The 27,074-nt window shown below is 42.8% G+C and overlaps 2 protein-coding genes across 3 annotated transcripts in view; both read right to left on the reverse strand.

Moving 5' to 3' along the window:
- The window catches only part of ift46 (intraflagellar transport 46 homolog (Chlamydomonas)), a 13,444-nt gene extending 3,806 nt beyond the window's left edge, over window positions 1-9,638 (reverse strand). Inside the window, exons 1-2 of the mRNA XM_074623702.1 lie at window positions 9,246-9,638; window positions 6,550-6,845 (exon numbers count right to left, since the gene is read on the reverse strand). Of these exons, the coding sequence (XP_074479803.1) occupies window positions 6,550-6,845; window positions 9,246-9,359 (410 nt within the window). The 5' untranslated portion in view covers window positions 9,360-9,638. The remainder of the gene's footprint in view (window positions 1-6,549; window positions 6,846-9,245) is intronic.
- A 6,465-nt stretch (window positions 9,639-16,103) lies between these two features.
- On the reverse strand, window positions 16,104-27,035 carry LOC141760665 (uncharacterized). 2 transcript variants are annotated; one of them, XM_074623688.1, is made up of 3 exons: window positions 26,780-27,035; window positions 20,802-21,485; window positions 16,104-17,784 (listed from the first exon to the last, which is right to left on the reverse strand). In XM_074623688.1, the coding sequence occupies exons 1-3, from the start codon at window positions 26,831-26,833 to the stop codon at window positions 16,492-16,494; spliced, it is 2,031 nt and encodes a 676-aa protein (XP_074479789.1). In that variant the 5' UTR covers window positions 26,834-27,035; the 3' UTR covers window positions 16,104-16,491. The 2 variants fall into 2 exon arrangements, with proteins under 2 accessions (XP_074479789.1, XP_074479788.1); XM_074623687.1 differs by lacking the exons at window positions 20,802-21,485; window positions 26,780-27,035 and adding an exon at window positions 18,764-18,981 and having other exon boundaries at window positions 16,104-17,862.
- Window positions 27,036-27,074: the final 39 nt, after the last annotated feature.

Raw genomic sequence — 27,074 nt, forward strand, 5'->3', positions numbered from 1 at the left:
GAGGAGGATGAAGATAATTAACTACTGATGAAGAGGAGGATGAAGATAATTAACTACTGATGAAGATGAGGATGAAGATAATTAACTACTGATGAAGAGGAGGATGAAGATAATTAACTACTGATGAAGAGGAGGATGAAGATAATTAACTACTGATGAAGATGAGGATGAAGATAATTAACTACTGATGAAGATGAGGATGAAGATAATTAACTACTGATGAAGATGAGGATGAAGATAATTAACTACTGATGAAGAGGAGGATGAAGATAATTAACTACTGATGAAGAGGAGGATGAAGATAATTAACTACTGATGAAGAGGAGGATGAAGATAATTAACTACTGATGAAGAGGAGGATGAAGATAATTAACTACTGATGAAGAGGAGGATGAAGATAATTAACTACTGATGAAGATGAGGATGAAGACAATTAACTACTGATGAAGAGGAGGATGAAGATAATTAACTACTGATGAAGAGGAGGATGAAGATAATTAACTACTGATGAAGATGAGGATGAAGATAATTAACTACTGATGAAGATGAAGATAATTAACTACTGATGAAGAGGAGGATGAAGATAATTAACTACTGATGAAGAGGAGGATGAAGATAATTAACTACTGATGAAGATGAGGATGAAGATAATTAACTACTGATGAAGATGAGGATGAAGATAATTAACTACTGATGAAGAGGAGGATGAAGATAATTAACTACTGATGAAGAGGAGGATGAAGATAATTAACTACTGATGAAGATGAGGATGAAGATAATTAACTACTGATGAAGATGAAGATAATTAACTACTGATGAGGATGAAGATAATTAACTACTGATGAAGATGAGGATGAAGATAATTAACTACTGATGAAGAGGAGGATGAAGATAATTAACTACTGATGAAGAGGAGGATGAAGACAATTAACTACTGATGAAGATGAAGATAATTAACTACTGATGAGGATGAAGATAATTAACTACTGATGAAGATGAGGATGAAGATAATTAACTACTGATGAAGATGAGGATGAAGATAATTAACTACTGATGAAGAGGAGGATGAAGATAATTAACTACTGATGAAGAGGAGGATGAAGATAATTAACTACTGATGAGGATGAAGATAATTAACTACTGATGAGGATGAAGATAATTAACTACTGATGAAGAGGAGGATGAAGATAATTAACTACTGATGAAGATGAGGATGAAGATAATTAACTACTGATGAAGATGAGGATGAAGATAATTAACTACTGATGAAGAGGAGGATGAAGATAATTAACTACTGATGAAGATGAGGATGAAGATAATTAACTACTGATGAAGATGAGGATGAAGATAATTAACTACTGATGAAGATGAAGATAATTAACTACTGATGAGGATGAAGATAATTAACTACTGATGAAGAGGAGGATGAAGATAATTAACTACTGATGAAGAGGAGGATGAAGACAATTAACTACTGATGAAGATGAAGATAATTAACTACTGATGAGGATGAAGATAATTAACTACTGATGAAGATGAGGATGAAGATAATTAACTACTGATGAAGATGAGGATGAAGATAATTAACTACTGATGAAGAGGAGGATGAAGATAATTAACTACTGATGAAGAGGAGGATGAAGATAATTAACTACTGATGAGGATGAAGATAATTAACTACTGATGAGGATGAAGATAATTAACTACTGATGAAGAGGAGGATGAAGATAATTAACTACTGATGAAGATGAGGATGAAGATAATTAACTACTGATGAAGATGAGGATGAAGATAATTAACTACTGATGAAGAGGAGGATGAAGATAATTAACTACTGATGAAGATGAGGATGAAGATAATTAACTACTGATGAAGAGGAGGATGAAGATAATTAACTACTGATGAAGAGGAGGATGAAGATAATTAACTACTGATGAGGATGAAGATAATTAACTACTGATGAAGAGGAGGATGAAGATAATTAACTACTGATGAAGATGAGGATGAAGATAATTAACTACTGATGAAGATGAGGATGAAGATAATTAACTACTGATGAAGAGGAGGATGAAGATAATTAACTACTGATGAAGATGAGGATGAAGATAATTAACTACTGATGAAGAGGAGGATGAAGATAATTAACTACTGATGAGGATGAGGATGAAGATAATTAACTACTGATGAGGATGAAGATAATTAACTACTGATGAAGAGGAGGATGAAGATAATTAACTACTGATGAAGAGGAGGATGAAGATAATTAACTACTGATGAAGAGGAGGATGAAGATAATTAACTACTGATGAAGAGGAGGATGAAGATAATTAACTACTGATGAAGAGGAGGATGAAGATAATTAACTACTGATGAAGATGAGGATGAAGATAATTAACTACTGATGAAGATGAGGATGAAGATAATTAACTACTGATGAAGAGGAGGATGAAGATAATTAACTACTGATGAAGAGGAGGATGAAGATAATTAACTACTGATGAAGATGAGGATGAAGATAATTAACTACTGATGAAGATGAGGATGAAGATAATTAACTACTGATGAAGAGGAGGATGAAGATAATTAACTACTGATGAAGAGGAGGATGAAGATAATTAACTACTGATGAAGATGAAGATAATTAACTACTGATGAAGAGGAGGATGAAGATAATTAACTACTGACGAAGAGGAGGATGAAGATAATTAACTACTGATGAAGAGGAGGATGAAGATAATTAACTACTGATGAAGAGGAGGATGAAGATAATTAACTACTGATGAAGAGGAGGATGAAGATAATTAACTACTGATGAAGAGGAGGATGAAGATAATTAACTACTGATGAAGAGGAGGATGAAGATAATTAACTACTGATGAAGATGAGGATGAAGATAATTAACTACTGATGAAGAGGAGGATGAAGATAATTAACTACTGATGAAGAGGAGGATGAAGATAATTAACTACTGATGAAGAGGAGGATGAAGATAATTAACTACTGATGAAGATGAGGATGAAGATAATTAACTACTGATGAAGAGGAGGATGAAGATAATTAACTACTGATGAAGAGGAGGATGAAGATAATTAACTACTGATGAAGATGAGGATGAAGATAATTAACTACTGATGAAGATGAGGATGAAGATAATTAACTACTGATGAAGATGAGGATGAAGATAATTAACTACTGATGAAGATGAGGATGAAGATAATTAACTACTGATGAAGAGGAGGATGAAGATAATTAACTACTGATGAAGAGGAGGATGAAGATAATTAACTACTGATGAAGAGGAGGATGAAGATAATTAACTACTGATGAAGAGGAGGATGAAGATAATTAACTACTGATGAAGAGGAGGATGAAGATAATTAACTACTGATGAAGATGAGGATGAAGACAATTAACTACTGATGAAGAGGAGGATGAAGATAATTAACTACTGATGAAGAGGAGGATGAAGATAATTAACTACTGATGAAGATGAGGATGAAGATAATTAACTACTGATGAAGATGAAGATAATTAACTACTGATGAAGAGGAGGATGAAGATAATTAACTACTGATGAAGAGGAGGATGAAGATAATTAACTACTGATGAAGATGAGGATGAAGATAATTAACTACTGATGAAGATGAGGATGAAGATAATTAACTACTGATGAAGAGGAGGATGAAGATAATTAACTACTGATGAAGAGGAGGATGAAGATAATTAACTACTGATGAAGATGAGGATGAAGATAATTAACTACTGATGAAGATGAAGATAATTAACTACTGATGAGGATGAAGATAATTAACTACTGATGAAGATGAGGATGAAGATAATTAACTACTGATGAAGAGGAGGATGAAGATAATTAACTACTGATGAAGAGGAGGATGAAGACAATTAACTACTGATGAAGATGAAGATAATTAACTACTGATGAGGATGAAGATAATTAACTACTGATGAAGATGAGGATGAAGATAATTAACTACTGATGAAGATGAGGATGAAGATAATTAACTACTGATGAAGAGGAGGATGAAGATAATTAACTACTGATGAAGAGGAGGATGAAGATAATTAACTACTGATGAGGATGAAGATAATTAACTACTGATGAGGATGAAGATAATTAACTACTGATGAAGAGGAGGATGAAGATAATTAACTACTGATGAAGATGAGGATGAAGATAATTAACTACTGATGAAGATGAGGATGAAGATAATTAACTACTGATGAAGAGGAGGATGAAGATAATTAACTACTGATGAAGATGAGGATGAAGATAATTAACTACTGATGAAGATGAGGATGAAGATAATTAACTACTGATGAAGATGAAGATAATTAACTACTGATGAGGATGAAGATAATTAACTACTGATGAAGAGGAGGATGAAGATAATTAACTACTGATGAAGAGGAGGATGAAGACAATTAACTACTGATGAAGATGAAGATAATTAACTACTGATGAGGATGAAGATAATTAACTACTGATGAAGATGAAGATAATTAACTACTGATGAGGATGAAGATAATTAACTACTGATGAAGAGGAGGATGAAGATAATTAACTACTGATGAGGATGAAGATAATTAACTACTGATGAAGATGAAGATAATTAACTACTGATGAAGAGGAGGATGAAGATAATTAACTACTGATGAGGATGAAGATAATTAACTACTGATGAAGAGGAGGATGAAGATAATTAACTACTGATGAAGAGGAGGATGAAGACAATTAACTACTGATGAAGATGAAGATAATTAACTACTGATGAGGATGAAGATAATTAACTACTGATGAAGATGAAGATAATTAACTACTGATGAGGATGAAGATAATTAACTACTGATGAAGAGGAGGATGAAGATAATTAACTACTGATGAGGATGAAGATAATTAACTACTGATGAGGATGAAGATAATTAACTACTGATGAAGAGGAGGATGAAGATAATTAACTACTGATGAAGATGAGGATGAAGATAATTAACTACTGATGAAGATGAGGATGAAGATAATTAACTACTGATGAAGAGGAGGATGAAGATAATTAACTACTGATGAAGAGGAGGATGAAGATAATTAACTACTGATGAGGATGAAGATAATTAACTACTGATGAAGAGGAGGATGAAGATAATTAACTACTGATGAAGATGAGGATGAAGATAATTAACTACTGATGAAGATGAGGATGAAGATAATTAACTACTGATGAAGAGGAGGATGAAGATAATTAACTACTGATGAAGATGAGGATGAAGATAATTAACTACTGATGAAGAGGAGGATGAAGATAATTAACTACTGATGAGGATGAAGATAATTAACTACTGATGAAGATGAGGATGAAGATAATTAACTACTGATGAAGAGGAGGATGAAGATAATTAACTACTGATGAAGAGGAGGATGAAGATAATTAACTACTGATGAAGATGAGGATGAAGATAATTAACTACTGATGAAGATGAGGATGAAGATAATTAACTACTGATGAAGAGGAGGATGAAGATAATTAACTACTGATGAAGATGAGGATGAAGATAATTAACTACTGATGAAGAGGAGGATGAAGATAATTAACTACTGATGAGGATGAAGATAATTAACTACTGATGAAGATGAGGATGAAGATAATTAACTACTGATGAAGAGGAGGATGAAGATAATTAACTACTGATGAAGAGGAGGATGAAGATAATTAACTACTGATGAGGATGAAGATAATTAACTACTGATGAAGAGGAGGATGAAGATAATTAACTACTGATGAAGATGAGGATGAAGATAATTAACTACTGATGAAGATGAGGATGAAGATAATTAACTACTGATGAAGAGGAGGATGAAGATAATTAACTACTGATGAAGATGAGGATGAAGATAATTAACTACTGATGAAGAGGAGGATGAAGATAATTAACTACTGATGAGGATGAGGATGAAGATAATTAACTACTGATGAGGATGAAGATAATTAACTACTGATGAAGAGGAGGATGAAGATAATTAACTACTGATGAAGATGAGGATGAAGATAATTAACTACTGATGAAGATGAGGATGAAGATAATTAACTACTGATGAAGAGGAGGATGAAGATAATTAACTACTGATGAAGAGGAGGATGAAGATAATTAACTACTGATGAAGAGGAGGATGAAGATAATTAACTACTGATGAGGATGAGGATGAAGATAATTAACTACTGATGAAGATGAGGATGAAGATAATTAACTACTGATGAAGATGAGGATGAAGATAATTAACTACTGATGAAGAGGAGGATGAAGATAATTAACTACTGATGAAGAGGAGGATGAAGATAATTAACTACTGATGAAGAGGAGGATGAAGATAATTAACTACTGATGAAGAGGAGGATGAAGATAATTAACTACTGATGAGGATGAAGATAATTAACTACTGATGAAGAGGAGGATGAAGGGGGTTGTTAACTACTAATGAAGATGAGGATGAAGATGATGATGATGATGATGATGATGATGATGATGATGAAGGCTCACCGTGTGATGTACTGGAAGAGTTCTCTGATGTCCGTGGTGACGGGCAGGTTGACGTAGTCCGCCGGGTCGTACGCCCCCTCCGGAGCCTCGCCGGGCTCCTCATCATCATCAGAGTCCTCTTCATCAGAGTCCTCCTCTTCCTCTTCCTCCTCCTCCTCTTCCTCATCGTTGGGACTGACCCCGCCGGCCGGTTCGCCGCTCAGCTCGCCGCTCAGCTCGCCGCCCCTCTGAGGCATCTGGTCCTCGTCATAGTCCTCGCTGTCAGCTGACATCAGGCCACGCCCCCTCCTCTCTGACTGGACACACACAGGAGTACAAGTACACAAGTACTATCAGCTCCATGGAGTACAAGTACACAAGTACTATCAGCTCCATGGAGTACAAGTACACAAGTACTATCAGCTCCATGGAGTACAAGTACACAAGTACTATCAGCTCCATGTAGTACAAGTACACAAATACCATCAGCTCCATGTAGTATAAGTACACAAGTACAATCAGCTCCATGGAGTACAAGTACACAAGTACTATCAGCTCCATGGAGTACAAGTACACAAATACCATCAGCTCTATATAGTACAAGTACACAAGTACTATCAGCTCCATGTAGTACAAGTACACAAATACCATCAGCTCCATGTAGTACAAGTACACAAGTACAATCAGCTCCATGGAGTACAAGTACACAAGTACTATCAGCTCCATGGAGTACAAGTACACAAATACCATCAGCTCCATGTAGTACAAGTACACAAGTACAATCAGCTCCATGGAGTACAAGTACACAAGTACTATCAGCTCCATGTAGTACAAGTACACAAATACCATCAGCTCCATGTAGTACAAGTACACAAGTACTATCAGCTCCATGGAGTTAGATTGTTAGATAGTTGTTAGGTTGGTAGGTTGGTAGATTGTTAGGTAGGTAGGTTGGTAAATTGTTAGGTTGGTAGGTTGGTAGATTGTTAGGTTGGTAGGTTGGTAGATTGTTAGGTTGGTAGGTTGGTAGATTGTTAGGTTGGTAGGTTGGTAAATTGTTAGGTTGGTAGGTTGGTAGGTTGGTAGATTGTTAGGTTGTTAGGTTGTTAGGTTGTTATGTTGGTAGGTTGGTAGATTGTTAGGTTGGTAGGTTGGTAGATTGTTAGGTTGGTAGGTTGGTAGATTGTTAGGTTGGTAGGTTGGTAAATTGTTAGGTTGGTAGGTTGGTAGGTTGGTAGATTGTTAGGTTGGTAGGTTGGTAGGTTGGTAGATTGTTAGGTTGGTAAATTGTTAGGTTGGTAGGTTGGTAGGTTGGTAGATTGTTAGGTTGGTAGGTTGGTAGATTGTTAGGTTGTTAGGTTGGTAGGTTGGTAAATTGTTAGGTTGGTAGGTTGGTAGATTGTTAGGTTGTTAGGTTGTTAGGTTGTTATGTTGGTAGGTTGGTAGGTTGGTAGGTTGGTAGATTGTTAGGTTGGTAGGTTGGTAGATTGTTAGGTTGGTAGGTTGGTAGATTGTTAGGTTGGTAAATTGTTAGGTTGGTAGGTTGGTAGGTTGGTAGGTTGGTAGATTGTTAGGTTGGTAGGTTGGTAGGTTGGTAGGTTGGTAGGTTGGTAGATTGTTAGGTTGGTAGATTGTTAGGTTGGTAGGTTGGTAAATTGTTAGGTTGGTAGGTTGGTAGATTGTTAGGTTGGTAGGTTGGTAGATTGTTAGGTTGGTAGGTTGGTAGATTGTTAGGTTGGTAGATTGTTAGGTTGGTAGGTTGGTAGATTGTTAGGTTGGTAGGTTGGTAGGTTGGTAGGTTGGTAGATTGTTAGGTTGGTAGGTTGGTAGGTTGGTAAATTGTTAGGTTGGTAGGTTGGTAGGTTGGTAGATTGTTAGGTTGGTAGATTGTTAGGTTGGTAGATTGTTAGGTTGGTAGGTTGGTAAATTGTTAGGTTGGTAGGTTGTTAGGTTGGTAGATTGTTAGGTTGGTAGGTTGGTAGGTTGGTAGATTGTTAGGTTGGTAGGTTGGTAGATTGTTAGGTTGGTAGGTTGGTAGATTGGTAGGTTGGTAGGTTGGTAGATTGTTAGGTTGGTAGATTGTTAGGTTGGTAGGTTGTTAGGTTGGTAGATTGTTAGGTTGGTAGGTTGGTAGGTTGGTAGATTGTTAGGTTGGTAGGTTGGTAGATTGTTAGGTTGGTAGGTTGGTAGATTGTTAGGTTGGTAGGTTGGTAGATTGTTAGGTTGGTAGGTTGGTAGATTGTTAGGTTGGTAGGTTGGTAGATTGTTAGGTTGGTAGATTGGTAGGTTGGTAGATTGTTAGGTTGGTAGATTGTTAGGTTGGTAGGTTGGTAGATTGTTAGGTTGGTAGATTGGTAGGTTGGTAGATTGTTAGGTTGGTAGATAGTTGGGTCGTTAGTTGTTACTGGTAGATGTTGTTTACCTGTAGGTTGTTGTTTACCTGTAGGTTACCTGTAGGTTGTTGTTTACCTGTAGGTTGTTGTTTGTTTACCTGTAGGTTGTTGTTTGTTTACCTGTAGGTTGTTGTTTACCTGTAGGTTGTTAAGTTGTTGTTTGTTTACCTGTAGGTTGTTGTTGTTTACCTGTAGGTTGTTGTTGTTTACCTGTAGGTTGTTAGGTTGTTGTTGTTTACCTGTAGGTTGTTGTTTACCTGTAGGTTGTTGTTTACCTGTAGGTTGTTAAGTTGTTGTTTGTTTACCTGTAGGTTGTTTGTTTACCTGTCTGTGGCTGGAGTCGCTGTCTATCTCCTCCTGGTCGGTGATCTCGAGACTCTCGTCGTATTGTTGGTTTTTCAGTAGTTCTGTGTGTTTGTCCCGGTCAGCCCGCTCCATAGGACGCTACCGGTTACCGGTTACCGGTTACCGACATCCAGCTACCGGGGATCTGCTGCTCGGTACCGTTACAACACAGACTAGCATCCAGCTACCGACCGAACCGCCGGTTCACCGGATAAACGAGCCTCCGGAGTCCGTCTGATACCAGGTTAAAACCGGGTTATTACCGGGATATTACCGGGTTAGGGTTATTACCGGGTATAACGGCTATGTGTTCAGTCTGTTAGCAGCTAACTAGCTACTGAGAGAGTTGTAGCCTGGCAACGGACCGCGCAGTGCATCATGGGATTACAGTTTAAAAAAAAAAAAAAAAACTTTATTGAAACACAAAGAAGACAACAGCGTCATCAGGTGACGCTACCTGAGGTCTGTACTACGAAGCGAGTTCATCATCTTCAGGGTATCTTCATCATCTCCAGGGTATCTTCATCATCTCCAGGGTATCTTCATCATCTCCAGAGTATCTTCATCATCTCCAGAGTATCTTCATCATCTCCAGGGTATCTTCATCATCTCCAGGGTATCTTCATCATCTCCAGGGTATCTTCATCATCTCCAGAGTATCTTCATCATCTCCAGGGTATCTTCATCATCTTCAGGGTATCTTCATCATCTCCAGGGTATCTTCGTCATCTCCAGAGTATCTTCATCATCTTCAGGGTATCTTCATCATCTCCAGAGTATCTTCATCATCTCCAGGGTATCTTCATCATCTCCAGGGTATCTTCATCATCTCCAGAGTATCTTCATCATCTCCAGGGTATCTTCATCATCTCCAGGGTATCTTCATCATCTCCAGGGTATCTTCATCATCTCCAGGGTATCTTCATCATCTTCAGGGTATCTTCATCATCTCCAGGGTATCTTCGTCATCTCCAGAGTATCTTCATCATCTCCAGGGTATCTTCATCATCTCCAGAGTATCTTCATCATCTTCAGGGTATCTTCATCATCTCCAGGGTATCTTCATCATCTCCAGGGTATCTTCATCATCTTCAGGGTATCTTCATCATCTCCAGGGTATCTTCATCATCTCCAGGGTATCTTCATCATCTTCAGGGTATCTTCATCATCTCCAGAGTATCTTCATCATCTCCAGAGTATCTTCATCATCTCCAGGGTATCTTCATCATCTCCAGAGTATCTTCATCATCTTCAGGGTATCTTCATCATCTCCAGGGTATCTTCATCATCTCCAGGGTATCTTCATCATCTCCAGAGTATCTTCATCATCTCCAGGGTATCTTCATCATCTCCAGAGTATCTTCATCATCTTCAGGGTATCTTCATCATCTCCAGGGTATCTTCATCATCTCCAGAGTATCTTCATCATCTTCATCATCTCCAGGGTATCTTCATCATCTCCAGGGTATCTTCATCATCTCCAGGGTATCTTCATCATCTCCAGGGTATCTTCATCATCTTCAGGGTATCTTCATCATCTCCAGAGTATCTTCATCATCTCCAGGGTATCTTCATCATCTCCAGGGTATCTTCATCATCTTCAGGGTATCTTCATCATCTCCAGAGTATCTTCATCATCTCCAGGGTATCTTCATCATCTTCAGGGTATCTTCATCATCTCCAGAGTATCTTCATCATCTCCAGGGTATCTTCATCATCTCCAGAGTATCTTCATCATCTCCAGGGTATCTTCATCATCTCCAGGGTATCTTCATCATCTCCAGGGTATCTTCATCATCTCCAGGGTATCTTCATCATCTCCAGAGTATCTTCATCATCTCCAGAGTATCTTCATCATCTCCAGGGTATCTTCATCATCTCCAGAGTATCTTCATCATCTCCAGGGTATCTTCATCATCTCCAGGGTATCTTCATCATCTCCAGAGTATCTTCATCATCTCCAGAGTATCTTCATCATCTCCAGGGTATCTTCATCATCTCCAGGGTATCTTCATCATCTTCAGGGTATCTTCATCATCTCCAGAGTATCTTCATCATCTCCAGGGTATCTTCATCATCTCCAGAGTATCTTCATCATCTCCAGGGTATCTTCATCATCTCCAGGGTATCTTCATCATCTTCAGGGTATCTTCATCATCTTCAGGGTATCTTCATCAACTTCAGGGTATCTTCATCATCTTCAGGGTATCTTCTGGTTATCTGGCTTCACTAACTCTAACAAACGAGATCTCACTAAACTGAACTATGAAGCTGGTTATCAACTCAGTAAGTCAACCCAGAGTTTCTCTGTCTGGTTATGAGCACGTTCACATGAACGAGGAGGTGTTTACAGCATCTGACCAATCACAGACACGAACAAGACTACTGACCAATCACAGACATGAACGAGACTACTGACCAATCACAGACACGGACAAGACTACTGACCAATCACAGACATGAACAAGACTACTGACCAATCACAGACATGAACGAGACTACTGACCAATCACAGACACGAACAAGACTACTGACCAATCACAGACACGAACAAGACTACTGACCAATCACAGACATGAACAAGACTACTGACCAATCACAGACACGGACAAGACTACTGACCAATCACAGACATGAACAAGACTACTGACCAATAACAGACATGAACGAGACTACTGACCAATCACAGACACGAACAAGACTACTGACCAATCACAGACATGAACAAGGCTACTGACCAATCACAGACACGAACAAGACTACTGACCAATCACAGACACGGACAAGACTACTGACCAATCACAGACACGAACAAGACTACTGACCAATCACAGACACGGACAAGACTACTGACCAATCACAGACACGAACAAGACTACTGACCAATCACAGACACGAACAAGACTACTGACCAATCACAGACATGAACAAGACTACTGACCAATCACAGACATGAACGAGACTACTGACCAATCACAGACACGAACGAGACTACTGACAGACAGGCAGAGCGGCACATTATACAAAGAGTAAACTATATTAGAGAAATAGGAAGAGGTGAAACTCTTAATCAGACTAACAGTAACAGCTGAAGCTGCTAAATGCAGGAAGAACAGCTGGAAAAAGAAAAAACTCCAGATGTGTGAATGTGTAAATTAACAGACTTATTAATTTAACGGAACACTCAAAAGTAAAGTGTACTTATATATATATAAATAGCATTTACGATAATAATAGATGAATGTAATACATGTCTGTTAATACTGTGAAAACACAGATGCGTCTATGAGTATTTAAACCTCCTTCCACCTGCTCCTCCTCTCTGACGGTGTGAAACGGACTCAAGAGCAAGTAAAAATAAATAAATATAAAATATAATTCAAAGCGGTAAACACCCCCAACATAAATCCAGCTGTCCTTCCTGCATCTGTCAGTTTAAACTGAGTTGTTTTTAGTCTGGATTATGACGGTAACTTCTTCATATGTGTGTAATATTATCATACAATCACCGCACTGAGCTCTGATTGGTCAGTAGGCGATGAGTTGATCTCTTATCTGGAACATAACCTGCTCCGGAGCAGGTTAGCCGTTCAGCATCAGTTACCATGGAGATCTACCCAGCATCAGTTACCATGGAGATCTACCCCTGTAAGAAGTGAACCAGCTTCGTAGTACCGAAAACCCAGAATTAACCCTGAAGTTACCTCAATAACCGCAAATCCTGCTTCGTAGTACAGACCTCTGACCTCTGGCCTCAGGAAACAGCAACAACACGTGGAGGAAATATTAATTCAATTTTAATTCTCGCGAAGTTCCACATTCACATCCACATCCACATCCACATCCACATTCACATCCACATCCACATCCACATTCACATCCACATCCACATCCACATTCACATTCACATCCACATCCACATCCACATTCACATTCACATCCACATCCACATCCACATTCACATCCACATTCACATCCACATCCACATCCACATCCACATTCACATCCACATCCACATCCACATCCACATCCACATCCACATTCACATCCACATCCACATCCACATTCACATTCACATCCACATTCACATCCACATCCACATCCACATTCACATCCACATCCACATCCACATCCACATCCACATCCACATCCACATTCACATTCACATCCACATCCACATCCACATCCACATTCACATTCACATTCACATCCACATCCACATCCACATTCACATCCACATCCACATCCACATTCACATCCACATCCACATCCACATTCACATTCAGTGTCAATTTACCCAAACAAAAGCCTAATTTCTTAGTATTTATGAAAGAAATTGTTTATCTGTCAACAATTTCTTCCTCACAAAATAAAAAAGCAATGAAAACAATGAATGTATGTAATATCTTTAAAGTTTTTAAGTGAAATTATTGTCATAATCTCGCGTATTTAAAAAAAAATTATTATCTACTTATTTATCTATTTTTATTGTTTTTTTACATTATTTTATGTTTTTTATTTAGATTTATTAACCTTTATTACTTCACTTTAAAATGTCACTCAGCTGCTGTGTGCTTCAACTACTGACGTCATATTAATGTCAAATAAAGATTATTATTATTAAAGTAAAATAAAGATTATTATTATTAAAGTAAAATAAAGATTATTATTATTAATGTCAAATAAAGATTATTATTATTAATGTCAAATAAAGATTATTATTATTAATGTCAAATAAAGATAATCTTAATCATTATTAATAATGTAAAATAAAGGTTATTCAATGAAAACTACACAAAGGAGGAAAATATAATGTTGAACTATGAGAATATGTATGAAGCAGATAAAAACAATAACGGGAACACATCTGGATATATAAACGCTTTAAATGATGACGTCATGATGAGGTCACGGTGTTAGCTGGAGGCTAACCAAGGGAAAGACTGGAGGCTAACGCTAGCAGTGGGCTAACATTAGCTGGAGGCTAACGCTAGCAGTGGGCTAACATTAGCTGGAGGCTAACATTAGCTGGAGGCTAACGCTAGCAGTGGGCTAACATTAGCTGGAGGCTAACGCTAGCAGTGGGCTAACATTAGCTGGAGGCTAACACTAGCAGTGGGCTAACATTAGCTGGAGGCTAACGCTAGCAGTGGGCTAACATTAGCAGTGGGCTAACATTAGCTGGAGGCTAACGCTAGCAGTGAGCTAACATTAGCTGGAGGCTAACGCTAGCAGTGGGCTAACATTAGCTGGAGGCTAACACTAGCAGTGGGCTAACATTAGCTGGAGGCTAACGCTAGCAGTGGGCTAACATTAGCTGGAGGCTAACACTAGCAGTGGGCTAACATTAGCTGGAGGCTAACGCTAGCAGTGGGCTAACATTAGCTGGAGGCTAACGCTAGCAGTGGGCTAACATTAGCTGGAGGCTAACACTAGCAGTGGGCTAACATTAGCTGGAGGCTAACCAAAGGACAGACTGGAGGCTAACGCTAGCAGTGGGCTAACATTAGCTGGAGGCTAACACTAGCAGTGGGCTAACATTAGCTGGAGGCTAACACTAGCAGTGGGCTAACATTAGCTGGAGGCTAACGCTAGCAGTGGGCTAACATTAGCTGGAGGCTAACGCTAGCAGTGGGCTAACATTAGCTGGAGGCTAACACTAGCAGTGGGCTAACATTAGCTGGAGGCTAACGCTAGCAGTGGGCTAACATTAGCTGGAGGCTAACGCTAGCAGTGGGCTAACATTAGCTGGAGGCTAACACTAGCAGTGGGCCAACATTAGCTGGAGGCTAACACTAGCAGTGGGCTAACATTAGCTGGAGGCTAACGCTAGCAGTGGGCTAACATTAGCTGGAGGCTAACACTAGCAGTGGGCTAACATTAGCTGGAGGCTAACGCTAGCAGTGGGCTAACATTAGCTGGAGGCTAACGCTAGCAGTGGGCTAAAGCTCCACATCTAAATGTCCTCTGTGTTGTTGTCTGAATCCAGATCTCAGACGTTAGAGATGAGTAACTGTGATTGGAGCTCTAGAGCTACAATATCAAAGAAGCGTTTCAGAGACGGAGAGGAAATGATGCTAATAGTTTAGCCTTCTGCTACCAGCAGCTAACGTGAGCCGTTAGCTGCTGTTAGCAGAAGGCTAAACTATTAGCAACCCTTTCTCTCCGTCTCTGAAACGCTTCTCTGATGTTGTCCGACTCTCTTTGTGACTGACTTTACTGAAGGATAGTTAACTAGAGACATCCACAGATTTATACGCCCTCAGTTTATCTTTACCGCGCTGCCGCTGGCCACCGGCCCGCTGGTCGGACGCAAGGCTACTTAGCTAGCTTAGCTTGCTAATTCCACCATGCTACAGGAAATGAGTCCAACAGCGGTCAGCGCCGGGTCACGGTTCTGGAGACAGACAAGCTAGCTAACTAACTAGACTAGCTAACTTGTCTAGAAGCCAAAGAGGCTAACAGGTTAGCACCTTAGCAAGGAGGTAACATTATGCAGTAAGGACAAAGACATAATGACGGAGGAAGAAGACGAGGCCGTTGGGAATATCAACATTTTCATCAGACAAGAAAAACAATATACGACACATATATATATATATATATTCACTTATTATGCAGCAATAAATGAACTTCCACGGCCTCCGCCGTTTCTGACAACGTCAACAAACACATCACAACTCGTGAACTCGGAGCTTTCAGAGACTTTCCACTGACGAGGTCGTTAATACGACATGAGGGGGGGGGGGGCGTTCATATATGAACACATTTACTACTGCAGCACCACAAAAAGAGATCATATTTCTCCTTTAGCTTCTCTGCAACCTCCAGAACAGAGTTCAATAAAAAAACAACACTTTTCAGAGATTTAGCAACAAAAGATAGAAATTCAGTTTGTTCAGTTCAGTTTTTTCCCAAACGAGTGAATCCTCTTCTCAACATAGAGGATCTCTGCATCTCTGGATCTCGCTGCTGCATGGCGCTGTTGTGTGAGAGAGCAGAGGACAGAAGCAGCTGCATTTGGCGCTTGGCGAGTGTTAATTTCGGACCCTGAAGACATCATACGGTACCTTCGGTACTGTAGAAAAAGAGTACCGTCACATTTTTTGAATTTTGGCATCGACTTGGTACCGAAGTACCGGTTCTCGTGACATCTCTACGTCGTAGCAGCCACGATAACGTACATGCTGTCTAGAACATACAGCGGGACACGAAGAGCAGGTGTTCATAACGCTGCAGTGTGAATGCGTTGGTGGGCTCTGAGGTTACTACCGTTAGAAAAACTTTTACCACATTGCTCACAACTGTACGGTTTCTCTCCGGTGTGAGTGCGTTGGTGGATTTTAAGTTGACCGCTCTGAGAAAAGGTTTTCCCACACAGGCCACACCAGTACGGTCTCTCTCCAGTGTGACTGCGTTGGTGGATCTTGAGTTCCCCTGATGTGGTGCAAGCTTTCCCACACTGGTCACAGCTGTATGGTTTCACTCCAGTGTGATGGCGCTCATGGATCGTAAGGTTACTTGATGCAGTGAAGGTTTTCCCACAAAAGTGACACCGGTATGGTTTCTCTCCAGTGTGATAGCGTTGGTGGACTTTGAGTTCACCTGATGTGAGGAAGGTTTTCCCACAGTCATCACAGCTGTACGGTTTCTCCCCAGTGTGGATGCGTTGGTGTGTTTTAAAGTGACTACTGCGTGAAAAACAGGTTCCACACAGCTGACACCTGTACGGTTTCTCTCCTGTGTGAACACGTCGGTGGAGTTGTAATTTATCGTGAGTGGTGAAAGCATTCCCACACTGGTCACAGCTGTATGGTTTCTCTCCAGTGTGCGTACGCTTATGGATTTTCAGGTAACTTGATGTAGAGAACGTTTTCCCACACTGGTCACACCAGTAGGGTTTCTCTCCAGTGTGAATGCGTTGATGGACTTTTAGGTTATTTAACTGACTGAACGCACTCCCACATTGGTCACAGCCGTATGGTTTCTCTCCGGTGTGAATGTATTTATGCTTTTTAAGTGTACATGATGTAGTGAAACTTTTCCCACATTCGTCACAGCTGTAGGGTTTCTCTCCAGTGTGAATGCGTCGATGGCTCTTTAAGGTGCTCAGCTGTGTGAACGCTGCTCCACATTCATCACAGCTGTAGGGTTTCTCTCCGGTGTGACTGCGTTGATGGACTTTGAGCTCAGCTGATGTCCCGTAAGCTTTCTCACAGAGGTCACAGTGGTACGGTTTTTCTCCAGTGTGCACACGTCGATGTGCGTTTAACTGATGCAGCAGATTGAACGTTTTCTCACATTCGTCACAGCTGTGTGGTTTCTCTCCAGCGTGACTGATCTGATGGTTCTTTAGGTGACTTAACTGTGAAAACGCTGACCCACACTGGTCGCAGTTGTAGGGTTTCTCTCCAGTGTGGCGGCGCCGGTGGGTTTGTAGGTTCTGTCGAGTGGTGAAAGTTTTCCCACAGTCATCACAGCTGTGTGGTTTCTCTCCGGTGTGAACTCTCTGATGAACCTTTAGATATCGAGATGTTGTGAAGGATTTCTCACAGAGCGGACAGCTGTGACGTTCCACTTCCTGTCCTCCCCGTTCCTATAGCAACAAGAACCATAAAGAATATTTAGAACATGTCAACAAACAAACACGGAAAAACTCTGATGAGTTCTGAGGTTCTGACCCGCCGACGCACATCGACACAACTCAGCTCGTATTAAAACACGCCGTTCTTAAAGTATCAGACTAATAAAACGCTATGGGACCGAGATCTGCAAGAACTCTGGTGAGACTCGCTGCCGACGGCCCGTCCTAACCTCAGTTTGGTGGCTCCCTTCTAGACACCACCACGGGAAGCTTTATTAAATTATTATTATTATAAATTTATTCAAATTGTTTAACAGACCCCGGATGTTTTTTTTCTTTTTATTCTTCTTTTCCTTTATTTACATTTTATTTGTTGTATAACTTATTTTATTTTTATACTTTGAAATATATATATATATATATATTTATAATAATAACAATATAATGGAAAATCTGAACATGTTTCTATAACTACTGTACTGAACTTTCTACATAAAGTATGGAGAACACAAGGAAATCCTCTCGGCTGTTCTCGGCTCCTCTCGGCTCCTCTCGTCTGATCTCGGCTTCACTCGGCTCCATTCGGCTCCTCTCGGCTCCTCTCGGCTCCTCTCGTCTGATCTCGGCTTCACTCGGCTCCTCTCGGCTCCATTCGGCTCCTCTCGGCTCCTCTCGGGCCGCAGCTCATCTCTAACGAGCCTTTTGTTACACGACGCAACGCGGGAAAACCTCCATAAATAGAGTAAACATGAAACCAGAACCAGAACCCGGAGCCATAGAGCCATAGAGCCATAGAACCATAGAACCGGTGCAGACCCTCCAGCAGTAGAACCTCCCTGTTCAGGATCTATTGTTATATATTTATATATATTCACAAACAGATGGAAGGTTCTGGACTAAACGATCAACTGACCTGAACATCAGAGAGACCAGAGGACTCCAGAGAGCCTGCTGCCCTACTGGACTCGGGGTCCATTCCGCTCTAGTCCTGGTCCTGTTTCTGGTCTCTGAGATCCTGCTGGACTCCTCTCTGGATTCTGTCCTCTACAGATCTCGCGGAGCCTTCGTGTTCTCGCGATCCTACAGCGTCTCGGTGACGCGTCTCTCAGTCCCGCCCCCCCTTAGTTACCGTTGCTAAGGCAGCAGATTTACCGCCACTGAGCTGAGAAACAAAATGTCTGGAAGAAGATATTAGATATTTTCAGTTTATTAACCTTTATTTATACATTTCAATACTAGTAATATTATATCATATTATTTATATATAATATACAATATTATATATAATATTATTTATTTTTATTATATATATATATATATTATATAAATAATAATAATAATAATAGTAGTTCCATAAACATGTTCAGATTCATAAAGAATTCAATAAATTAATTTCATGGTACAAAATAATATTAAAATAAATTATACAACAAATAAAATGTAAGAAAATGAAAAGAAGTTGAACAAAAACAAAATAAATAATCAGAGTTTATTAAAAAGCTGCAATAAATCTGAAACGTTTGAAATAATTTAATACTTTATTTTTTTATTTTTTATTAAAAGAAATATAGGAGGGTATTATTTTTAGCCGTATCATTTTATGGATATAATATTTTGATATTAGATATTAATCATATTAATTATGTAAATTTAATCTGCCAAAAAACTGAAACAGGAATGTTTAGAACAAAATATGATTTGATTATAAAACATTAGAGTAGAACATCTGGTCTGAGATTAATTATTATTAATATTATTATTCTGACAGAAACTGAACAATAATTTAGTTTTTGTAGTAATAACATAAAAATCTGCTGGTTTTAACGTGACGTTGTCATGGCAACGTGATGCTTTACATTATCAGATCATTTGTGTAAATAATATTTTGCTGATAAAATCTCAATATTTACAAGAAATTCATCTGTTTTTATGAAACATGAAGATTTTTACTGACAGAAGTTTGATGAATGAGTTAAAGTCACCGACTCATCGCTACATCCTCCATTCTGGACTGAAAGCGCCAGCGAGTCCGTGGCCGCGGATCTGTAGACGAAACCGACGACCGCTTTGTGTGTCTGATGTTAGCCCATTAACGTTAGCTACGCTAGCTTAGCACTGTTAGCTTAGCTAACGTTAGCTACGCTAGCTTAGCAGTGATAACTTAGCTGTGTTAGCTAACGTTAGCTATGCTAGCTAAACTAATGCGTTCAGCTCTATTGAGACAGAGAAAAGTGAGAAAAACACGTTACAACTTTTAAACACAAACAACAAATTCCAGCCACAAATATTCAGATTTATTGAAGTTTATTAATTCATGTTAAAACGTGCGTCGCTGCTGCGGCTTCAAATACTGACGTCATTCATTCATTCATTCATCGTAAACTAAAACCAACAGAAACAGAGAAACATGTCGTCGTGAAGGAAGACTGAATAAAAACAACTGAAACTGAAGCGATGTTACCTGAGTAAAGACTAATAACAATAAAATAATAGATTAATTTCAGTTTTAGTTTTTTATCTTTAATATATCACGACAGTAAAAAGGAAACAGCATAAATCAACTCTGGACACGAACGTAGCGCGAATATTAAATATTAAACATTACGTCCTTCATACTCTCCAAGCAGCTGCTCTGTATGTCGATGTAGCGAAAGACTTCTGAGACTTTACAGCTCAACCTGACAACAACTAACTAAACTACAGATATGAAAACTAAAACTAAATCAAACATCAACAGAAGCAGATAAAAACAATAACAGGAGCACATCTGGAATAAATCATTCTAAACCCTCTTTTTGGAGCTTTTGACCACATCCCATGGCCTTCTTCAGCTCTTGAACTTTCTCAGTTGTCGTCACATGACGCTAGCCCAGCACATTCACATGATAACAGCTGGTTGTATTCGGGGGGGGGAACATTCAAAACGATGTTGTGTGCGCGCGTTGGTGGACTGTCAGGCTTCCTCTCTGAGTAAAGGTTTTCCCACACTGGTCACAGCTGTACGGTTTCTCTCCCGTGTGAATAATCTCGTGGTTCTGACTTTCAGCTAATGTAACGAAAGTTTTGTCACACCGGTCGCACCAGTACGGTTTCTCTCCGGTGTGAAGACGTCGGTGGACCTGTAAGCAAAACGCCTGAGCAAAAGTCTTCCCACAGAGGTCACACCAGTACGGTTTCTCTCCAGAGTGAACGCGTTGGTGACGGACGAGTGTGCTTCGCCTGGTGAACGCCAGCTCACACTGGTCACAGCTGTACGGTTTCTCTCCGGTATGAACACGCCTGTGTCTCGTTAGATCAACTTGAGCACAGAAGACCTTCTCACACTGGTCACAGCTGAACGGTTTCTCTCCAGTGTGCACGTACTGGTGAGTTTGGAAGTGCTCCTTGTGAAGGAACGCTGCTCCACACTCGTCACAGCGGTACGGTTTCTCTCCTGTGTGAATGCCGTAGTGAATTTTTAAGGAACCTGGTCTTGCGAAACCTTTCCCACACTGGTCACACCTGTAGGGTTTCTCTCCGCTGTGAGTGCTCTGGTGGTTTTGCAGGTGATTCTTACGTTTGAACGTTTTCCCACATTCATCACAGCGGTGTAGTTTCTCTCCAGTGTGAATCAGTCTCTTTCTTCCTCTCCGTTTCTATAGCAACAGACAAACAGACAGAGAGAGTCAGCCATGGTGGAGCGACCTATCTAGAACCATAAAGAACATTTAGAACATGTCAACAAACCAACAGAGCCGGGCTGCGGTCCAATAGTCTGTTTCTCTCAGGACGGTTCCTAACGGAGTGAAATGATTCTGTTGATCAGAACTCAGTTTAATAATATCAGAATCTTTAAAATGAATTACCAACAATTCTGCCAAAATAACTAAGAATGTAGAAATGTTGCATCCTCGTTTAACTCCTCTACTGAAACTAGGTGAGGTACCATGAGGGAGCGCTACTCAACCAGTCGGGTCGTTGTTAAAGGATTCTATTACGTTGCACAATTTAGCTCCAAATCCAGCTAGCTGTGCTAACCTGTGCTAGCCGTGCTAAACCGTGCTAAGCTGTGCTTAATTGGGCTAAGCTGCGTGCTAGCTGTGTTTCCATAGAGACTCTGTTGTAGTGCTAGCTGTGTTAGCATAGCTGTGGAAAGCTAACTAGTTTCCCGCGTTAGCATTAGCTAACCTGAACCAGGAAGTCTTTGTTATTAATAGATCTCTTTGTTCTTCGTGTCTCAGTGGAGGTGGTGAGGGGGTGAGATGGTGAGGGGGTGAGGTGGTGAGGTGGTGAGGTGATGAGGTGGTGAGGGGGTGAGATGGTGAGGGGGTGAGGTGATGAGGTGGTGAGGTGTTGAGGGGGTGAGGTGGTGAGGTGGTGAGGTGTTGAGGGGGTGAGGTGGTGAGGTGGTGAGGTGGTGAGGTGTTGAGGGGGTGAGGTGGTGAGGTGGTGAGGTGGTGAGGTGTTGAGGGGGTGAGGTGGTGAGGTGGTGAGGTGGTGAGGTGGTGAGGTGTTGAGGGGGTGAGGTGGTGAGGTGTTGAGGGGGTGAGGTGTTGAGGGGGTGAGGTGGTGAGGTGTTGAGGGGGTGAGGTGGTGAGGGGGTGAGGTGGTGAGGGGGTGATGAGGTGAGGTGGTGAGGTGGTGAGGGGGTGAGGTGGTGAGGTGGTGAGGTGATGAGGGGGTGAGGTGATGAGGGGGTGAGGTGGTGAGGGGGTGAGGTGGTGAGGTGGTGAGGTGATGAGGTGTTGAGGGGGTGAGGTGGTGAGGTGGTGAGGTGGTGAGGTGATGAGGTGGTGAGGTGGTGAGGTGGTGAGGTGATGAGGGGGTGATGAGGTGAGGTGGTGAGGTGGTGAGGTGGTGAGGTGATGAGGGGGTGAGGTGATGAGGGGGTGAGGTGGTGAGGGGGTGAGGTGAAGTTCTGAGACGAGGACGTCGAGTTCTGGGTCAAAGTTTAAGACGAACCGAACTAAACTCTTTAACTCTGTTCAACATCTGGGAGATGAATGTTTCAACATCTGGGAGATGAATGTTTCAACATCTGGGAGATGAATGTTTCAATGCCTCAAAACGCTCATCAATAAATCCTTCACATCATATTCTGGTTGTCAGTATTTATATCGTTTATAGTTATTAATCTGATGAAGTTGATGTGAGACCTGATCAACCTTTATCACAGTATTCAGTCTGATGTTTAAGCTCCTCAGCAGCTCCTCAGCAGCTCCTCATCAGCTCTTCATCAGCTCTTCAGCAGCTCCTCAGCAGCTCTTCATCAGCTCTTCAGCAGCTCTTCAGCAGCTCCTCAGCAGCTCTTCATCAGCTCTTCAGCAGCTCCTCAGCAGCTCTTCAGCAGCTCTTCAGCAGCTCCTCATCAGCTCTTCAGCAGCTCTTCAGCAGCTCCTCATCAGCTCCTCAGCAGCTCCTCATCAGCTCCTCATCAGCTCCTCAGCAGCTCTACAGCAGCTCTACAGCAGCTCTTCAGCAGCTCTTCAGCAGCTCCTCAGCAGCTCCTCATCAGCTCTTCATCAGCTCCTCAGCAGCTCCTCATCAGCTCCTCATCAGCTCCTCAGCAGCTCTACAGCAGCTCTACAGCAGCTCCTCAGCAGCTCCTCATCAGCTCTTCAGCAGCTCCTCAGCAGCTCCTCATCAGCTCTTCAGCAGCTCCTCATCAGCTCTTCAGCAGCTCCTCAGCAGCTCCTCAGCAGCTCCTCAGCAGCTCCACAGCAGCTCTTCAGCAGCTCCTCAGCAGCTCCTCATCAGCTCTTCATCAGCTCTTCAGCAGCTCCTCAGCAGCTCCTCATCAGCTCTTCATCAGCTCTTCAGCAGCTCCTCAGCAGCTCCTCATCAGCTCCTCATCAGCTCTTCAGCAGCTCCTCAGCAGCTCCTCAGCAGCTCTACAGCAGCTCCTCATCAGCTCCTCATCAGCTCTTCAGCAGCTCCTCAGCAGCTCCTCATCAGCTCCTCATCAGCTCCTCATCAGCTCTTCATCAGCTCTTCAGCAGCTCCTCAGCAGCTCTTCAGCAGCTCCTCAGCAGCTCCTCATCAGCTCCTCAGCAGCTCCTCAGCAGCTCCTCAGCAGCTCTACAGCAGCTCCTCAGCAGCTCCTCAGCAGCTCCTCAGCAGCTCTACAGCAGCTCCTCATCAGCTCCTCATCAGCTCTTCAGCAGCTCCTCAGCAGCTCCTCATCAGCTCCTCATCAGCTCCTCATCAGCTCCTCATCAGCTCCTCATCAGCTCCTCATCAGCTCCTCATCAGCTCCTCATCAGCTCCTCAGCAGCTCCTCATCAGCTCCTCATCAGCTCCTCATCAGCTCCTCAGCAGCTCCACAGCAGCTCCTCATCAGCTCCTCGGCAGCTCCTCATCAGCTCCTCAGCAGCTCTACAGCAGCTCTTCATCAGCTCTTCAGCAGCTCCTCAGCAGCTCCTCATCAGCTCTTCATCAGCTCTTCAGCAGCTCCTCATCAGCTCCTCAGCAGCTATTCAGCAGCTCCTCAGCAGCTCCTCATCAGCTCCTCATCAGCTCCTCAGCAGCTCCTCAGCAGCTCCTCATCAGCTCCTCAGCAGCTCCTCATCAGCTCTTCAGCAGCTCCTCATCAGCTCCTCATCAGCTCTTCAGCAGCTCCTCAGCAGCTCCTCATCAGCTCCTCAGCAGCTCCTCAGCAGCTCCTCAGCAGCTCCTCAGCAGCTCTACAGCAGCTCCTCATCAGCTCCTCGGCAGCTCCTCGGCAGCTCTTCAGCAGCTCTACAGCAGCTCTACAGCAGCTCTTCAGCAGCTCTTCAGCAGCTCTTCAGCAGCTCCTCAGCAGCTCTACAGCAGCTCTTCAGCAGCTCTTCAGCAGCTCTACAGCAGCTCTTCAGCAGCTCCTCAGCAGCTCTACAGCAGCTCTTCAGCAGCTCTACAGCAGCTCCTCATCAGCTCCTCATCAGCTCTTCAGCAGCTCTTCAGCAGCTCTACAGCAGCTCCTCATCAGCTCCTCAGCAGCTCCTCAGCAGCTCTACAGCAGCTCCTCATCAGCTCCTCATCAGCTCCACAGCAGCTCCTCATCAGCTCCTCAGCAGCTCCTCATCAGCTCCTCAGCAGCTCCTCATCAGCTCTTCAGCAGCTCCTCATCAGCTCCTCATCAGCTCTTCAGCAGCTCCTCAGCAGCTCCTCATCAGCTCCTCATCAGCTCCTCAGCAGCTCCTCAGCAGCTCCTCAGCAGCTCTACAGCAGCTCCTCATCAGCTCCTCATCAGCTCTTCAGCAGCTCTACAGCAGCTCCTCATCAGCTCCTCAGCAGCTCTTCAGCAGCTCTACAGCAGCTCCTCATCAGCTCCTCGGCAGCTCCTCAGCAGCTCCTCAGCAGCTCCACAGCAGCTCTTCAGCAGCTCTACAGCAGCTCCTCATCAGCTCCTCGGCAGCTCCTCGGCAGCTCTTCAGCAGCTCTACAGCAGCTCTTCAGCAGCTCTACAGCAGCTCTTCAGCAGCTCCTCAGCAGCTCTACAGCAGCTCTTCAGCAGCTCTACAGCAGCTCTACAGCAGCTCCTCATCAGCTCCTCATCAGCTCTTCAGCAGCTCTTCAGCAGCTCCTCAGCAGCTCTACAGCAGCTCCTCATCAGCTCCTCATCAGCTCTTCAGCAGCTCTTCAGCAGCTCTACAGCAGCTCCTCATCAGCTCCTCATCAGCTCCACAGCAGCTCCTCATCAGCTCTACAGCAGCTCCTCATCAGCTCCTCATCAGCTCCTCAGCAGCTCTACAGCAGCTCCTCATCAGCTCCTCAGCAGCTCTTCAGCAGCTCCTCATCAGCTCCTCAGCAGCTCTACAGCAGCTCCTCATCAGCTCCTCATCAGCTCTTCAGCAGCTCTTCAGCAGCTCTACAGCAGCTCCTCATCAGCTCCTCATCAGCTCCTCAGCAGCTCTACAGCAGCTCCTCATCAGCTCCTCAGCAGCTCTTCAGCAGCTCCTCATCAGCTCCTCAGCAGCTCTACAGCAGCTCCTCATCAGCTCCTCATCAGCTCTTCAGCAGCTCTTCAGCAGCTCTACAGCAGCTCCTCATCAGCTCCTCATCAGCTCCACAGCAGCTCCTCATCAGCTCCTCAGCAGCTCCTCATCAGCTCCACAGCAGCTCCTCATCAGCTCCACAGCAGCTCCTCATCAGCTCCTCAGCAGCTCCACAGCAGCTCCTCATCAGCTCCTCATCAGCTCCTCATCAGCTCCTCAGCAGCTCCTCAGCAGCTCCTCATCAGCTCCTCATCAGCTCCTCAGCAGCTCCTCAGCAGCTCCACAGCAGCTCCTCATCAGCTCCTCATCAGCTCCTCATCAGCTCCTCAGCAGCTCCTCATCAGCTCCTCAGCAGCTCCTCAGTAGCTCTTCAGCAGCTCTTCAGCAGCTCCTCATCAGCTCCTCAGCAGCTCCACAGCAGCTCTACAGCAGCTCCTCATCAGCTCCTCATCAGCTCTTCAGCAGCTCTACAGCAGCTCCTCAGCAGCTCTTCAGCAGCTCTACATCAGCTCCTCATCAGCTCCTCATCAGCTCCTCAGCAGCTCTACAGCAGCTCCTCAGCAGCTCTTCAGCAGCTCCTCAGCAGCTCTTCAGCAGCTCCTCAGCAGCTCCTCAGCAGCTCCACTAGAGCAGGCTGGAGGTGATACTGGGGTTGATCAGATGTAGTTGTGATGTGGTCTCGTCTTGGTCTTGGTCTTGTGTCTGATCAGCATCTGTATTCTGTCTCTCATCGTGTTTTATATTTAATGCTCCAGACATGAATCTGTCATCACATCCAGATCTGATCTCTCTCCGTCTGAACCTCCTCCAGACAGAGTCCTGCTGTCTCTGAAACATTCACCTCCAGATGTTCAACAGAACACGGACCGCTTCTGATCGGGTCGGGTCTCTACCGGCTCGATCTGAGCTCAACATCAGAACCATCAGAACCATCAGAACCAGATGGACGGTTCTGGACTAAACGATCAACTGACCTGAACATCAGAGGACTCCAGAGAGTCTGCTGCTCGACTGGACTCAGGGTCCATTCCGCTCTAGTCCTGCTCCTGGTCTCTGAGATCCTGGTCCTGGTCTCTGGTCTCTAGTCCTGGTCCCGGTCCTGGTCTCCTCTCTGGATTCTGTCCTCTACAGATCTCACGTGTCTTTGTAAGCAGCAGCCGCGCAATGCATTCTGGTAGCGTGGCGTCGCGATTCCGTGTTCTCGCGATACCACAGCGTCTCGTCTCGGTGACGCGTCTCTCAGCCCCGCCCCCTCTTAGTTACCGTTGC

The sequence above is a fragment of the Sebastes fasciatus genome, chromosome 22 (genome assembly GCF_043250625.1).
Source record: "Sebastes fasciatus isolate fSebFas1 chromosome 22, fSebFas1.pri, whole genome shotgun sequence".
In the NCBI taxonomy this organism is placed as follows: Eukaryota; Metazoa; Chordata; class Actinopteri; order Perciformes; family Sebastidae; genus Sebastes; species Sebastes fasciatus.

Excerpts from the sequence above, each read along its gene's own strand:
- LOC141760665 (XM_074623688.1), bottom strand. The coding sequence starts at position 26,833 with ATGGACCCTGAGTCCAGTCGAGCAGCAGACTCTCTGGAGTCCTCTGAT. Across the intron at positions 21,486-26,779 it reads TGGAGTCCTCTGATGTTCAG|AAACGGAGAGGAAGAAAGAG; the intron begins GTCAGTTGATCG and ends CTGTTGCTATAG. Across the intron at positions 17,785-20,801 it reads CTCAGAGAGGAAGCCTGACA|GTTCATCAGAGAGTTCACAC; the intron begins GTCCACCAACGC and ends CGATATCTAAAG.